The sequence below is a fragment of the Oreochromis aureus genome, linkage group 5 (genome assembly GCF_013358895.1).
Source record: "Oreochromis aureus strain Israel breed Guangdong linkage group 5, ZZ_aureus, whole genome shotgun sequence".
Classification (NCBI taxonomy): Eukaryota; Metazoa; Chordata; class Actinopteri; order Cichliformes; family Cichlidae; genus Oreochromis; species Oreochromis aureus.
The window spans coordinates 41,978,366-41,994,268 of record NC_052946.1 but is presented as its reverse complement, the minus strand read 5'-3'; the positions used below and the strand labels follow the sequence as shown (position 1 = coordinate 41,994,268).

The 15,903-nt window shown below is 47.5% G+C and overlaps 1 protein-coding gene across 4 annotated transcripts; it reads right to left on the bottom strand.

The window, feature by feature from the left end:
• Positions 1–1,560: 1,560 nt before the first annotated feature.
• LOC116322128 (RNA-binding protein 39-like) lies at positions 1,561–15,664 on the bottom strand. 4 transcript variants are annotated; one of them, XM_031742136.2, is made up of 15 exons: positions 15,486–15,664; positions 10,523–10,581; positions 7,175–7,224; positions 6,343–6,519; positions 6,156–6,209; positions 5,957–6,074; positions 4,823–4,975; positions 4,510–4,647; positions 4,362–4,427; positions 4,022–4,226; positions 3,775–3,861; positions 2,676–2,787; positions 2,401–2,506; positions 2,081–2,159; positions 1,561–1,996 (listed from the first exon to the last, which is right to left on the bottom strand). In XM_031742136.2, the coding sequence occupies exons 2-15, from the start codon at positions 10,571–10,573 to the stop codon at positions 1,893–1,895; spliced, it is 1,500 nt and encodes a 499-aa protein (XP_031597996.1). In that variant the 5' UTR covers positions 10,574–10,581; positions 15,486–15,664; the 3' UTR covers positions 1,561–1,892. The 4 variants fall into 4 exon arrangements, with proteins under 4 accessions (XP_031597996.1, XP_031597997.1, XP_031597999.1 ...); XM_031742137.2 differs by lacking the exon at positions 15,486–15,664 and adding an exon at positions 10,724–10,889; XM_031742139.2 differs by lacking the exon at positions 7,175–7,224 and having other exon boundaries at positions 15,486–15,659.
• Between the last annotated feature and the right edge of the window lie 239 nt (positions 15,665–15,903).

The following is a 15,903-nucleotide window of genomic DNA, read 5'->3' as shown; positions in this document are numbered from 1 at the left end:
CCCAGAGTGTAACCCTGATCACAACAATTCTAAAATGTTCTTCAGAGGACAAACTTCAGATTGTCCCAGAGCTTAAACACAACGATCAGACGGACACATGTCAGTCAGTGCGCACAACCATATGCAGCATAATTATCTTCAGGCCTCTGTGATCGGCCTCAATGCTTTTAACTCTAAGTTTCCTACGTAAAGCCATCCAAACGCAAAGATAAAGGGATCAATAGCAGACCAGTAGCTAGCATTAATGTAGCTGTGTAAATGTAGAAGAGCACAAAGTAACACCTTATGTTGTGTTAATATAGTTAAGTGATGCTATGAGTTTACTGCCAGATCTGTTTGGTAGATATAGAGAATACAAAAACAACTCAGAGAAATTCCACCTTAAATGGGATCAGAACTTTAGGAATATACACTGAACAAAAATAGAAATGCAACACTCAAAGATCTGAAACATTTTCTACAAACACAAAGACCCATGACTCTCAGGTACTGTCGATGGGGGGGCAGAAAACCAGTCAGTATGTGGTGTGGTCACCATTTGCCTCACGCAGTACAGCACCTCTCCGTCACAGAGTTGATCAGGTTGTTGATCGTGGGGGAATGTTGGTCCACTTCTCTTCAATAGCTGTGTGAAGTTGCTGAATGTTGGCAGGAAGTGGAACACGCTGTCGCATCCAGAGTATCCCAAACATGCTTGATGGGTGACGTGTCCGAGAGTGCTGGCCGTGCAAGAACTTGGAAGTTTGCAGCTTCCAGGAATTGTGTACAGATCCTTGGAATATGGACAAACTGCACATTTCAGCCTTTTAGCGTGGGCAGTCTAAGGAACACCTGTGAGGTGGGATGGGTTATCTCAGCAAAGGAGAAGTGCTCACTCACACAGATTTAGATTTGTGAACGATATCAGAGTAATGAGTCTTTTGTGTTTGTAAAAAATGTTTCAGATCTTTGAGTTCAGCTCATGAAAAATGGGAGCAAAAACAAAAGTGATGTGTTTATATTTTTGTTCAGTTTATCTGCCAAAAGAAGCTTCATTATTAGTGGAGAAGCCATGAAATTACCATTAATTTTCTATTTCCTTCCTCAGTCTCACTGAATGAAAAGATAAAAATCCTTCCATGGCAGCTCTTTTGATTTCAGGCGCTTGCAGCAGAAAGCTCGGGTTACATTAACAACAGTGCAACTCACTGAGGAAGAGGAGGGGTGGAGCTGTCCAGCTTTAAGGATTACTGCTGCGCAGTCCGGAATAATCATTCCAACTAGAGCGGACAGGTGTTAATGCTCCCTCCTGGCTGATGGAGATCATGTTTTGGACTTTGTGGAGAAGCTTAGAGAACAATGTTTTATTGAACCAGCAGGAGAGGGCGGGCCCTAAAGTCCAGTGTCCAGTGAGAGACCAGTATTAGTTATGGTGACACTGCAAACTCTGATATCTGGGTAAATAGAGACCATCATCACTGACCCACTGTAATCTGAATACTGTGACCTGCTCCTGAATGACCTGCTCTGCTCACAGCCAATCAGATCGGGCCTGTGCCCGTCAGAATGAGACGCCGCAGCTCAGTGACAGAAAATAAAATTTAATCAACAATTTTTACAAAATCAAACTCGTTTACAAAAACATTTAAACGGCAAACCAATCATGTCATCAGGCCACACCCTCGCAGCTCACAGAGCTCAATCACTGGATGGGGGGGCGCTCAGAGAATCTACAACTGGAAGAAACGATGGCGTGGGGAACCAGCCAATCGAGAGTGAGCAACAAGTTTGTATCAAACAAACGGCTGCCGACCTTTGACCTCGGGAACCACACTGAGCATGTGAGACAACCAGCAGGAAAGGGGCAGGCTCTGAATTACAGTATCCAATCAGAAGGCAGCACTGACAGCGAGTCACCGGCGTGGGGGTGGGGCCAGCAGCTGCGTCGCGGTGACAGACTCCGGGAACAGGTTGTGGTAAGTGGGCAGGGGGACGTATGCCGCGGTGATCATTTTACCTGGAAGGACAGGTGAGAGTGCGTCAGAGGTGCTCTCTGATTGGCTGACCGACGACACACAGGTCATGTGACGCGGAATCTTACCAGCAAAGAATCTCCCGTGCAGGGCGTTGACGGCAGCCATGGCGGCTGGGATCGAAGGACACTTGACGTAGACGTTTCCCTGGAAACAGCAGAGGTTAAAGGTCTTTGCAGTGAAAGTAAACAAAATCAAAAGTGAAAGAAACAAAAGTCTTTAGGAACAAACGAAGGTCAGAGCCAGGAAAATAAAAGCTTTTCCCCAACAAACTTCAAACATCCCAAAATTAAACTAACGGCTCAGGCCACAGGGGGGCGCACCGTGGCCACAGCAAGGAGCTTACGACTACTGATTGACTCGATAAGGTCAGAGGTCAGGTTCTTACCTCAGTGGACTTCTTGTCAACGTAGATGTGAACAACGCCACCATGTTTATTACACTCCTCTATGACGTCATGCTGGATGTCCAGCTCCCACCCAGGAGCCTCCTCACTGAAACACACACACACACACACACACACACACACACACACACACACACACACACACACACACACACACACACACACACACACACACACACACACACACAGGTCAGGTGAGGCCCACAGGTCCTCCTCCTCCTCCTCACCTGTGGACACTTGTTGGCGGAGATATTTACCTGCTGGGGTTAAACATGTTGGACAGCTGGAAGCAGTGCGTCGCCAGCGGCTGAGACGGGAGGTTCAGAGCAGGAGAGTTCATGTTCATGTTGAGAGCCGGGTTCATGGCCGCTGAAAGAATCCGACACTTCACATCAGCTAACAGGAAACAACCAGCAAACAGCAGCCAACAGGTGTGACACGAGTTTCTCGTGTTGCTCCAAATCACGTCAGTCATCTCAAGGAGCTTTATAATGTAAATAATACAGAGAAACCCCAATAATCATACGATCCCCTATGAGCACGTTACTATGAGGAAGAAAACTCCAGGCACATTTTTAGCATCTACATGGATGTTAAAATCACCCACAATAATTATTTTATCTGAGCTGAGCACTAAATCAGATAAAAAGTCTGAGAAATCAGACAGAAACTCTGTGTAAGGCCCAGGTGGACGATAGATGATAACAAGTAAGACTGGTTTCTGAGTTTTACAGCTGGGGTGGACGAGGCTAAGCATCAGGCTTTCAAATGAATTAAAAGTCTGTCTTGGTCTTTCGTTAATTAATAGGCTGGTGTGAAAAATTGCTGCCACACCGCCCCCTCGGCCTGTGCTTCGAGGTTTCTGGTAGTTAGAATGACTCGGGGGTGTTGATTCATTTAAACTAACATACTCATCCTGCTGCAACCAGGTTTCTGTAAGGCAGAGTAAATCGATTTGTTGATCAATTATTAAGTCATGTACTAACAGAGACTTGGAGGAGAGAGACCTAATATTTAATAATCCACATTTCACTGTTTTACTCTTTGGTTCAGATGTGGATACTGTATTGTTCTTTCTTTGTGATTTTTATGTTTAAGTTGTTTGTTGCTGGTTTTGGTTTGTTTTTGTCTGTTTGGGAGCTGACACAGTCTCAATGGAGATGGGTTTTGGGGGGTAGCAGGAGGAGAGAAGCTGCAGAGAGGCGTGTAAGACTGCAACTCTGCTTCCTGGTCCCAACTCTGGATAGTCATATTTTGGGGGGGGTTTAATAAATTTGTCCATATTTCTAGAAATGAGAGCTGCTCCATCCAAAGTGGGATGGATGCCGTCTCTCCTAAAGCCCACGTTGTTGTTACCTGTCACTGCAGCCATAGCTCCGATGGCAATAGCACCACTCATCTGCAGAGCCTGCTGAGCAGCAGGAGGGATCTGCAGACCAGTACCTGGACACACACGGACACACACACGGACACACACACACACACACACACACACACACACACACACACACACACACACACACACACACACACACACACAGAAGTCAGTTCACACAAACAGTCGGGGTTATAGGTGTGATTTCAGGTGTGACCTCGGGCTCACCCTCAGCCAGGCGGGCCATGAGCTGCAGTCTCCCGGTGGTTCCCAGGTCGATGCCGGTGTGTTCCAGCTCGTCGCTGTCAAGGAGGGACGACGCCATGGAGGCGTCGGTCCGCTCGGTCACGTGACCCACTTTCATGGGTCTCCCAGCTAACTCGAAGCCATTCAGCTGCTCCAGAGCATTCTTGGCGCACTCTGCATCTGCAAACTGACATCAGAGCATATCATGTGACGCCCAACACGTCATGACAGGCTCACCTGAAGGTGACCAGGTGACCCACAGATTTACCAATCAGAGGTTGGTGGTTCTGCTCACAGTCTCTGTCACTGGAATCAAACTCACGGTGATGAAGCCGTATCCTTTGGAGCGCCCCGTCTCGCTGTCCATCATCAACTGGATGCTCTCAATCTGAGACACAAACACAGCATCAGAGGGTCACCTGAGAACAGCCGAATGTGTGTGTGTGTGTGTGTCTTCGTGTTCGTCTCACCCGTCCAAATGGCTCAAAGATCCCTCGCAGCATCTCCTCAGTGATGTTGAAGTGCAGCGAGCCGACGTACAGCCTCATCGGTCCAGATGTTCCTTTCTGCAGGTTGTTGGCTGCAGCAGCGGCTCGGTTCTTCTCTGCCTGAACACACACACACACACACACACACACACACACACACACACACACACACACACACTCAAGTTCAGGTATATTAAAGTCACCCTGCACTAAAGCTCTGCTCAGAATTCTATGTTCAAAGTTTAATCTGAACCTGTGTGTGTGTGTGTGTGTGTGTGTGTGTGTGCGCGCGTACCTGCGAGGCCTGTACGATGATGGGAACTCCCAGCAGCCTTTGCCCTGTCAGCCCAATGGCCAGAGGAACTGAACTTGCCTCCACGAACTCTATGTAGGCGATGCCCTTTGACCTACGAGAGTTCCTGTCAGAGATCATCCTGACGTCCCGAACCTAAACAGAGTAAAGCCAGTGTAATCAGAGTAAAGCCAGTGTAGTGGTAGGGATCGCCAGGACGTTCCCCCAACGGGAGCGGCCGCGCTGCTGTTCACACATCATTATCCATCGTCTGTCTAATATATATGTACACATATATGTATATGCATTATGTTTACTGTGTAACCATTCTGTATATGAAGCTCACCTATCACACATTCAGCCTGTCCCAGAGCGCCGTGTCCTTCCACTGAGGAGCTGACAGCGATCGAGTAAAAAGCTCACACAACAGAAACGTATGATATCTGTAATGGATCGATACTTTGTTTCTGTCCCCTGAGGTCAGCCCACCAAACCCTAACCCCTCAAACATGCTGAGAAACATGTGTGAACCTTTCTGTTTTATTTACAGCCTGGAGCACATTAGACACAGGCACGTCTACATCCAGCTCTTCAAAATAAAAGCTCAGAGGTGTGTTTTATTGTGGAAAGTCAAAGTCACAGTGATTTAATGGGCAGAAATGCGTGTTCATTGATGTTCATGTCATAACTCAGGACACACTGTGGACTTATTACTGACATATTATGAAAACTGGGGTACGTAGCACCTTTACCTTCCATGTCAGGACCTGCTGCTGGGTCACTAAAATTAATTTAATTAGTCATCATGGAGACCAGACACACGGTGACGACATTCAGGCGTAACCCCATTTGAAAACACTTTACACGCTGATGGTGGCGAGTGGGCGGGCTCGAGGGTCCGACTGCTCACAGGTACTATCGGCTGAGGCTCGAGCGCACGGCAGTGACATTCTGTCTCCACCGTTTTCTGTTTTTGTGACCAAATTTTCGTCACCAATCAGACGATGCCTGCAGTCAGCACTTGGCGAAAGTGGGAAGAAAAAAACTCCCTGTGACCTGCAGTCACCCCTACACGCTGAGGAGGCGCTGCAGCAGGTCCTACTGCTCAACAATAGAAACAGGAAGTCGGCTTCTCACCTTCCCCACCGCAGAGAAGAACTCCTCCAGGTCTCGGGGGCGGATGCGGGCGGCGAGCTGCATGCAGAACACCGTGCGGGCGTCTCGCTCCTCGGGCGTCAGGTTATCGATGGGCTGCCTGCAGAAAGAACGCCATCAACACCAGTTATTGATCCTGTGAGGCGGGCACAGACCCCTCCCCTCAGACCCATGCTCTCACCTGATTGGACTCTTCTCCTTCCTGAGGGGACTCTTACTCCTCGACCGCCGCCGGCTGAAACACGCACACAGGGTTCTACTGCAGATTCTACTGTTCTACTGAACACTTCATCTACAGTTTTCCAGTTAAAGGCCTTCCTCTGTTGTGTGTTAGCTTTTATTCTGAAAAACACCAGGAAGCAACTTACTGCTTGTGGTGGTCTCTGTAGCGCCCGCCGCGCTCTCGGCTGCGGCGGCGCTCTCTGCTGCGGCTGCGACTCCTCCGTCTGTCTCGGCTGCGGCTGCGTTTGCGCTCCCGACTCCGGCTCCTCTTCCTGTCTCGACTCCGGCTACGCTTCCTGTCGTGGCTGCGACTGCGTTTCTTCCTGCGAGACACACGGCAGCCAATCAGAGCACGTCCCCACGGTCACACTTTCAGTCTGAGATGGTTTGCACTTGTGCAGAGGAGGGAGAGTGGACGTATTGGTCGAAGGACGATGAAGACAGTACGACGGCGTGTCAGGGCCACGTGGAGACAACGTGGAGATGTGCTGGTGTTTCAGGACAGACTGCCTCCGGGGTCGTAAGGTCATACTTCAGTTTTAATAACAAGGAAGTGATTTCTCCTTTAGCGCACAGACGCGGCGCGGTGATCGGCGTCAGGACGCTGAAGAGACGGTGCAGATGCACGGTTACCGATGGTTACAGCCTGGTGCAGTAAATGGGATGGATGTTGCATCACAATAAGAGCTGATGAGTTTGTCTCGCTCATCTTTGTGTAGCGCCTACGGCGGCCATCTTGAAACAATAGTCATCTCCACATTTCGCCTTTTTTCTCAAAGTGATCAATTTTGTTCTTGACGTGGTGCTAACACGCCGTCGTAAGACGGAGCTGCCAGGCAGGAGGAAGAAAAGAAGAGGAGGTGAAGGAGGACATGCAGAGGGCTGATGTGGCAGAGGAGGATGCTGGGATAGGAGGAGGAGGAGGCAGACGATTCGCTGTGGATGTGCAGGCAGGTGAGCGTGCAGGCAGGTGAGTACCTCTTGGAGCGCTCGTCCTGTCCGTTGGGGCTCGAGATTTTGGCGTCCTCCTAAGCGGGGTCGACAGAGAACAGCATGAGGTGGTGTCAGGGAGTGTGGGGGGTGGGGGTGTGGGGGACAGGAGAGAATATGAACAGTTTAATGAGCGTCATTCAAACAGGAGGGGGAGGGGCTCTGTGTCTGTGTGTGTCTCTGTGTGTGTGTGTGTGTGTGTGTCTGTGTGTGTGTCAGACACACACACTCCAAAGTCCAGCTGCTCTCCAGGTGTGTGAAACTCCTGTGACGGGCCCTGAAGCAGACAGGAGGATTACAGCCTCGTTTCCACTCGCACCTTCTCTACTCCGCTCGGGTTTTAGGGTTTTCCAGCAACTGCTAGTACCCGGTACCTAAAAAAAGTACCTGGTACCTAAAAGAGTACCTGCTACCGTACTCTTTTAATACCTACTCTGCCGGGGATCCAGGAGATCTGATCTGATCTGAAAATGTGACGTAATCAGACTGCATGCCACCGATTGGCCGGTCAGCCTCATCACTCGGGAAGTAACGAGAGCGTCTCCCTCACGAAAATCAAATGCACCATTTTTTTAAACCCGAGAACGCTGCACAAACCAACCCGCCGTCCAGCTGTGAGGACGCCATCCTCCGCTGTTACGCTGATCGTGTCACACACGAATGACGCCACGAGACTTTCGGCCATGTTTCTATAGCAACACGTTGAGGTGGTACTTGTTGTAATGGAAAACAACAGAAAACGAGTTGAGTGGAGCAGGTAGTAGTGGAAAAGAGGCATTAGTCACTCAGAGCCAAGAACCAGAACCAGAGTTTAGGACACGCCCTCACCTACCTACACTACATAAATAAAATCTGATTAAACTGAATAGCTGCACACCTGTGTTGTGCGAGGTCACACCTGTGCACTTCCTGCAGAGCTGCTGCTCTAAATCGCGGCGCTTCCCTCTGGCAGAGAGCAACTTTGCTGCTCACCTGCACACAGGTAGGCCCCACCCACCCCCACGTCCTGACCACCCCCATGCTAAGCTAACTCTTCACTGTTCGACTTCATCTCCCAGAATCCTCTGCACTACCTCACCAGTGGAGGGGGAAGGGATGAGGGTGTCGGACCAGAAGCAGGTGACAGCGTAACCAAGGGAACTACAGTCATGTTACCATGGGCACCAGAGTACAGCAATGCATGATGGGGACTTTTACTACCTTCTGAGTGAGACAGATCACAGTGGCTTTCAGGGGAGCAGAGGTGAGAAATCGTTAGGCAAGTCTACAAAGAGAGATAGATGTGCATTTATTCATGTGAAGGACGCGTCATCATCAACATCATCATCAGGGTCAGCCGCGCTCTGCTGCTCACAGCGCCACAGTGGATTTCAGGCAGTGTTTGGTCACATGATCACGTATCGGCTGTGCTTCATCCTCATATTCATCATCATTTATAAACCCAACGTTAAAAAACTGACATTTTATTGGTCGACGCAAAAATGTATGAACACGGAAAATCAAAACGTAATGGCTCGACCATTACGTGACTGAAGATCAGAGAGGAGGAGCTTAAAGACAGGGGAGGGGCTTAGCTGCCCCTCCCTGAGCCTGATTCTGCCAGAGGTTTTTTCCTGTGGAAAGGTTTTTCCTTCCCACTGTCACCACGTGCGTGCAGACAGGGGGGCGTCTCTGTGTCATTGTCCTTACCTTACTGTAAACAGCACCTGTATATGACTGTTGGTGTTCTACAAATAAAGTTAAATTGAACTGAGGTGAACGCCTCCGAGCTGAGGTTTTTCATGTTGAGGAAAAGATCTCAATCTCCTCGGGATCCCTCTGGTGGCTCTGCAATAACCTGCTCCTCCTCTCGCCGCGGCGCCAAACCGATATGGACGATCCGATCAGATCAGCTTTTTAAAGTTTCGGGTTTGGTGTTCATTAAATGTCATAAACATGAGGACAGAGCTTTCTGTTACTCACTGAAGACTCACACACCGATTTTAATCTGGGAGAGCCTAAGACTCCTCCTCCATGGTTTCCTGCTGCAATACACTCTCATATCTGGCACTTGTCTTTATATATTAGAGGTTTTTCAAAATAAGAGTCCTCTCGCTGCACTCTGCGTTCCAATAGTCCCTTTTGCTCAGGAAGGTTCCTCGCTGAGAGACATGTTCGGAAGTGTCTGCATGGTGGCCATAATCAGTTCCAAACACAGAGGAAAATAGCTTCAGTGCTTCCTTTACTGCTTCCTTTAGCAGAGGAGCCACTGGACGCTCCTTAAGGAGAGGAAAAACGTCCCATAATTCACACCGACAGAGCATCCGAGCATTCATGAAAACATCACCATGATAAACAAAGCGGAGCAGATTCAAACTGCTGTTTCCATTTCATCCATAAGCTGCTGTTAAACACACAGCTGAACTCTGAACGTCACCCTGCTGGAATAAAAACTACTTCCTGGTGAGTTGTTCCTGCATGAGCTCAACATTATGATCAATAGTAACTGATCAAAGTGTGTTTGAGTATAATCAGTGTTCATTAGTAATGTCCTTTGTTACGTTACAGGCTTTAGGATCCGTGTTCAGGTCAGCTGGGATCAGTGATGATGGAGGAATTTTACTGCACTCAAGAATTCCTAAAAGGGAAAGACGCTCCACTGGATCACAGCAGGAAAATATAACAAACTGAGATTTGCTGTTTTTATCTAATATTGGACAGATTTATTAAATGATGTAAATTATTGTGACGTCACAGGGTGATCTAACAATTAGCTCTCATTTATATTCAAAGACACGGCCAGTTCACTTCAGTAAAAACTGCAGGCCCGCTAACCAAATAATCCAGCGTGAGCTCAGGTTCAAGTGTTTGTCTCTGAAAACAGCGAGGCAGTTCAGATACACGAGAGGAGGCTGAAGGAGAATCAGTCTGCTTTGGATTTAACAAATAACTCTTGTGACAGAAACCACTGAGCACTGTGCAAAGGTCTGAGGGTCTGAGGATTAGGACTCAGGTGGAGCTCGGGATTCATCCACAGGAGAGCTGCATCATTACAAACTGAAGTCTGTGTGAACAGCTGACCTGGACAATGTGCAGAAGAACAGGAACGCCATATACGGCTCTTTGACGTCAAAGAGCCTTAACCCTGAGAGCAGGTGAAGGAGGAGGAGTTACAAATGAACTTTGAGCTGACATAGTTTCGTTCAGCTTCCAGCTCGCTGTGTGACCAATTAAACTGCTTACTGACATCTGAAGGCGGCAGAACTCTGCAGGTGGGTGGAGTCAGGTGAGCAGCAGTGGGTGGAGCAGCAGAGTCCGGCTGACGGTCTCATGAGCAAAGGACAAACAGACTCTCACCTTCTTGTATGGCGCCTCCAGCATCGCCTCGATGTCCAGGTCATCTGCCATCTTGCTACCTGCGCACATACACATGAACACGCCCAGATAAAGGGTTTAATCACCTGTCACAGCTGTCCAATAGGTACAAATTAAATCTGAAACCATTACCAGCTTATCAGTATCAGTTACCATGGTGACCAAACAGGTAAACAAAAATACCTGCCGACGCATGTCTCTGACGTCCATGTTACTTGTAGCATCTACTTAAAGTGCAAACAAACATCATCTGATGACGGGATGAGCAGGTAAACGTTACACCTGGACTCCCGGAGGCTCAGTGAACCAGTGTTCCAGATCAACTGGCGTTTAGATCAACTGGCGTTGGTCGAACAGATGTGTGGCAGTCTTGCGTTTCAGGAGCTGCTACCGACAAACCAGCAAAAAAAACGCCAAATGTGTCATCTGTGACACTTGTGAGGTTATCTCAAACACACTCCGTCAGTCTTGATGCTGTTGAACAACAAAATGTTTAAAAATGTCGCGAGTTTACCTGGTGATATCCTCATGCGCGACGCGATCGCGAAAACGGCAAACAATTAACACCACGCCGGTGTTGTTCACAGGACAGGAAGAGTAAACGATCGGGAGACTCTTGCCGTCGTTATCGTTCCCCTCGCACGTTTTATTTCTCCGGTTTCAGCGTTTTTGCTTCAAAACTAAAGCGTGCAGTTTACTTTGTGTGCACTAACATGGACTCGAGTCAACCAGCGCCACCTCTGGCCGAGTGCCACAGCCTACAGCCAGATCAACTTGTGACACACATCTGCACCACGTTTGAATTCGTTTCATGCACAACACATTTGTACCTTTCAATTGTGTCTGTTTGTGCGTCATGCAAAGAAACCTTTGAAATGAATGAAATTATATCATATATTTATTGTGGCCTACATTTGTACAAAATTCAAATTATATACACAAAGTCATAGAAATCAACACTCCAATTGGTCATCATGATTTTAATATTCTCTTTTTCCACAACAATGAAATACGCCTTGGACAAATATGACACATCAATAGTTCATTAGTGTTGTCACATCACATCCTGTAAGCATCTTCTGTCTGTGTCTTTTCTCTGGAAATGAATATTTCCAGCCAATATAGACAATCCATCAACATGGCTGGAGAGTTGGTAGTTACAGTCTGTGGTTAATCTAATGAACATTTGTAAGGAGATGGCAGTTACTGTGAATGTACAGCAGTTACACAGTGATTAGTAATAAACAGAGCCAGTGAGAGTGAGTGGATTTAAGAAAGTCAGTGACTCAGGTGTGTCGATTGGTTTGTCATCTGTTTTTGAGTCTGGAGGAGACGTAGAAATCTTTTGTTTTAAATCTAAGTTAGGAAGGTTGCCGTTTTAAAACAAGCACCTTTTGTGAGAAATGCAAGAAGTACATCTGAAGAAAGCACACAGTTACATTCTGTTCATCATGTGGACAAAATTGAAAATGTTGAACATTGAAAAACTGAGAACGTTGGGCAAGTTCAAAAGAAGTTGCCCAGAAATGTGTTTGTAAGAACGAAAAACCTTTACCAAATTGTTCCTAAAATAGTTATGGAAAGTCTAACTGTTGTATGTCTGTGTTCTACATGTTTATCTAATGGAAAATAAAGTTGCTATTGTCATATTGCAGTTTCTTGACAATTCTGAGTGGATTTACACAGTACGGGTCAAAATGACCCACAACAAAATCAATGTCATTTTTTTGTTTTTCAACATAATACAAGGGTTAATTTCCAAAACGTGCATATGATCTTCAATTTGTAGCAGATCCACTATCACATAGCGGCTGGAGCAGTCTCCAATGGAGGTCAGTCCACTGCTGCCACCTGTGGCCAAATACCATAGCCTACTACTAGATTAACTTGTGACACATCTGCACCTGCTGCTATGATCACATTGAGTAGAGGCTGAGAGGCTGCACTTACCCCTGGGACATCCAAATCTACCCACAAACATGTTGAAAGATGCAATCCCAGCAATGTGGATTGTCAACACTAAAAACAATCAGTAAGCAAAGACAACAGGGATCAATTTTTTCTGTTCATTTAGCACCCACAACATTTGTAGTCGCCTTCTGCACAGGGGGAAATCCACACACACTGTGTGGTACCACTTTCCGCAGAAGGTGCATTAAATCTGCAAGATCGAATGAGATTGTCAGAGTCATTGTCTGACTGTTTATTACTAATCACCTGCTGTAAATTCACAGTGACTGTCATCTCCTTACAAATGTTTATTAGATTGACCACACTTATACAGACTACCAACTCTAAAATGTTCGTTTGCAGAGAAAAGACACAGGCAGACTACGCTAACGACATGTGATGTTACAACACTAGTGAAATATTAGTGTCATATATTTGTTCAAGATGTTTTTTCTTATGGGCAAAAATATTAAAATCATGATGACCAATTGGGCAGCACGGTGGCACGGTGGTTAGCACTGTTGCCGCACAGCAAGAAGGTCCTGAGTTCAATTCCACCATCAGGCCGGGGTCTTTCTGTGTGGAGTTTGCGTGGGTTCCCTCCGGGTACTCTGGCTTCCTCCCACCGTCCAAAGACATGCAGCTTGTGGGGATAGGTTAATTGGATAATCGAAATTGTCACTAGGTGTGAATGTGAGCGTGAATGGTTGTCTGTCCCTGTGTGTTGGCCCTGCGACAGACTGGCGACCTGCCCAGGGTGTACCCCGCCTCTCGCCCTATGACAGCTGGGATAGGCTCCAGCGCCCCCCGCGACCCTGAAAAGGATAAGCGGAAGCGAATGGATGGATGGATGGATGATGACCAATTGGAGTGTTGATTTCTATGACTTTGTGTATATAATTTGGAATTTTGTACAAATGTAGGCCACAATAAATATGTGATATAATTTCATTCTTTTCAAAGGTTTCTTTGCATGACGCACAAACAGACACAATTGAAAGGTACAAATGTGTTGTGCATGAAACGAATTCAAACGTGGTGCAGATGTGTGTCACAAGTAGGGATGGGTATCGTTTAGGTTTTATCCGATACCGGTGCCAAACCGGTACTTTTGAAACGGTGCCGGTGCTTAAACGGTGCTCAAACCGGTGCTTAAAGAATGGAGAACACAAAATTGGTCCAAAAACCTCTCATGTTCAGCTGGTTTTTTTGTAAAAAGATAACAATGTTAGCCTTTTCTGCAGCTATAGGGCATATATGGTCTCACTCTTGGCTGGAAGCAGTGCTTAAACAATGGAAAAAACACAAACTTTGTCCAAAAACCTCTCATGTTTAGCTGTTTTTTTGTAAAAAGATAACAATGTTAGCCTTTTCTGCAGCTATAGGGCATATATGGTCTCACTCTTGGCTGGAAGCAGTGCTTAAACAATGGAAAAAACACAAACTTTGTCCAAAAACCTCTCATGTTTAACTGTTTTCCACTTTTTCTTTGGTCATTTTAGCCTTTTTGGCCCGGGTGAAGGGAGTATCTGCCATCAAACAAGAAGACAGCCGCATGTAACTACGACGGTGTTTGCTAGTTCACCTTACATGCATTAATGTAATAATGTGATTAGCGTACTCAACGTTAATTACACACGAACAACATGAAGCTACTCACGCAGAGGAGAACGGCTGCTGCTGCCATCATCATCCGTCATCATTTCTGCTACGCTGACAGGGCTAGGGGCCAGGACTCTACTCTTTTGGGGGGATGTTGCTAACTCCAGGTCCGCTAACAGGGACCACACCCGCAGTAGATGTGCACGGTGTGAGGTCTCGCAGCTAGCTATCAAACACGGCAAATTTCTCGGCTTTAAAAAAAACGCTATGCGTCGCCAGGTGTTTCATCAGATTTGAGGTGTTACCTCCTTTGACAGTATCACAGTATCAGCTTAAAGCACTTGTTGCAGGGTGCTGAATTTGCACCTTTGGCTGTGAAGTACAGCCAGACTTTTGACCGCTTTGCCTTGGACATTTTTAATCTGTAGCTCTGCTCTGAAAGAACGTACGTACCTGGCCCCGCCTACTATCCTCGGAAACGTAAAATGATTGGCTAGAATTGGCTCAGGAAAAAAAAAGCACCGAAATAAAGCACCGAAATGTGCGCTGCTTTTCGGTCTGGTTACTACCGTTTATGTCAGAACCGGTGCCATCATGGCACCGGACACCGGTACCCATCCCTAGTCACAAGTTGATCTGGCTGTAGGCTGTGGCACTCGGCCAGAGGTGGCGCTGGTTGACTCGAGTCCATGTTAGTGCACACAAAGTAAACTGCACGCTTTAGTTTTGAAGCAAAAACGCTGAAACCGGAGAAATAAAACGTGCGAGGGGAACGATAACGACGGCAAGAGTCTCCCGATCGTTTACTCTTCCTGTCCTGTGAACAACACCGGCGTGGTGTTAATTGTTTGCCGTTTTCGCGATCGCGTCGCGCATGAGGATATCACCAGGTAAACTCGCGACATTTTTAAACATTTTGTTGTTCAACAGCATCAAGACTGACGGAGTGTGTTTGAGATAACCTCACAAGTGTCACAGATGACACATTTGGCGTTTTTTTTGCTGGTTTGTCGGTAGCAGCTCCTGAAACGCAAGACTGCCACACATCTGTTCGACCAACGCCAGTTGATCTAAACGCCAGTTGATCTGGAACACCGGGACTCACAGACAGGTGAACAGCACCTGGCTGTGAGCCTGACCCTCTGCTCGGTGCTAACGTTAGCCTCTCAGGTGAACACGCGCTCAGTGACCCGCCCAAGGCCGGAAAACCACCGTCAGCGAGTCCGGTGTCTGCACGGGCTCGGCCAGGAGGCTCCAGGTGAGAGTCACCCGAGTCCTCCACAGCAAGCAGCTAACTCAGCATGCTAACGGAAGCGGGCCTTCCGCCGTTTCTCCGTGCTAACGGGCTCCTCCTCGGGCTGAAGCCCGGCGGGCAGGCCGGTACCGCGCTTACCTGGATGCAGAGCGGCTCGACGGGCGTCAGCGAGCAAAACGCGTCTGTGTCCGGGTAACGGAGCCTCTCCGGTGCTCGTCCGGGGGACGCTTCTCCTAGCTATAATGGCGAACGCAAGGAGCGCGAGTGTTCTCGCGAGATCTGGATACAGCGAGATCAAAACAAAAGACCCCAAAATCAAAGAAACTGAAGCAGTTTGACTTTGGCCCCGTTAATAAACAGCCAATCAGAGGGCGACACTTTTAACTCGGGCCACGCCTCCCTGGGTCTGCCGCTCACAAACACCGCAAAAGAATTTAAAATACTAAAGTATTATAAAAATGTCTTTATTATTTCCATCTGTTTCTAGGCTACCCAATCCAAAAATATGATGACGTCAGCTCCCTTTTATTCACGCAGCACATTTCAACTGTATCCA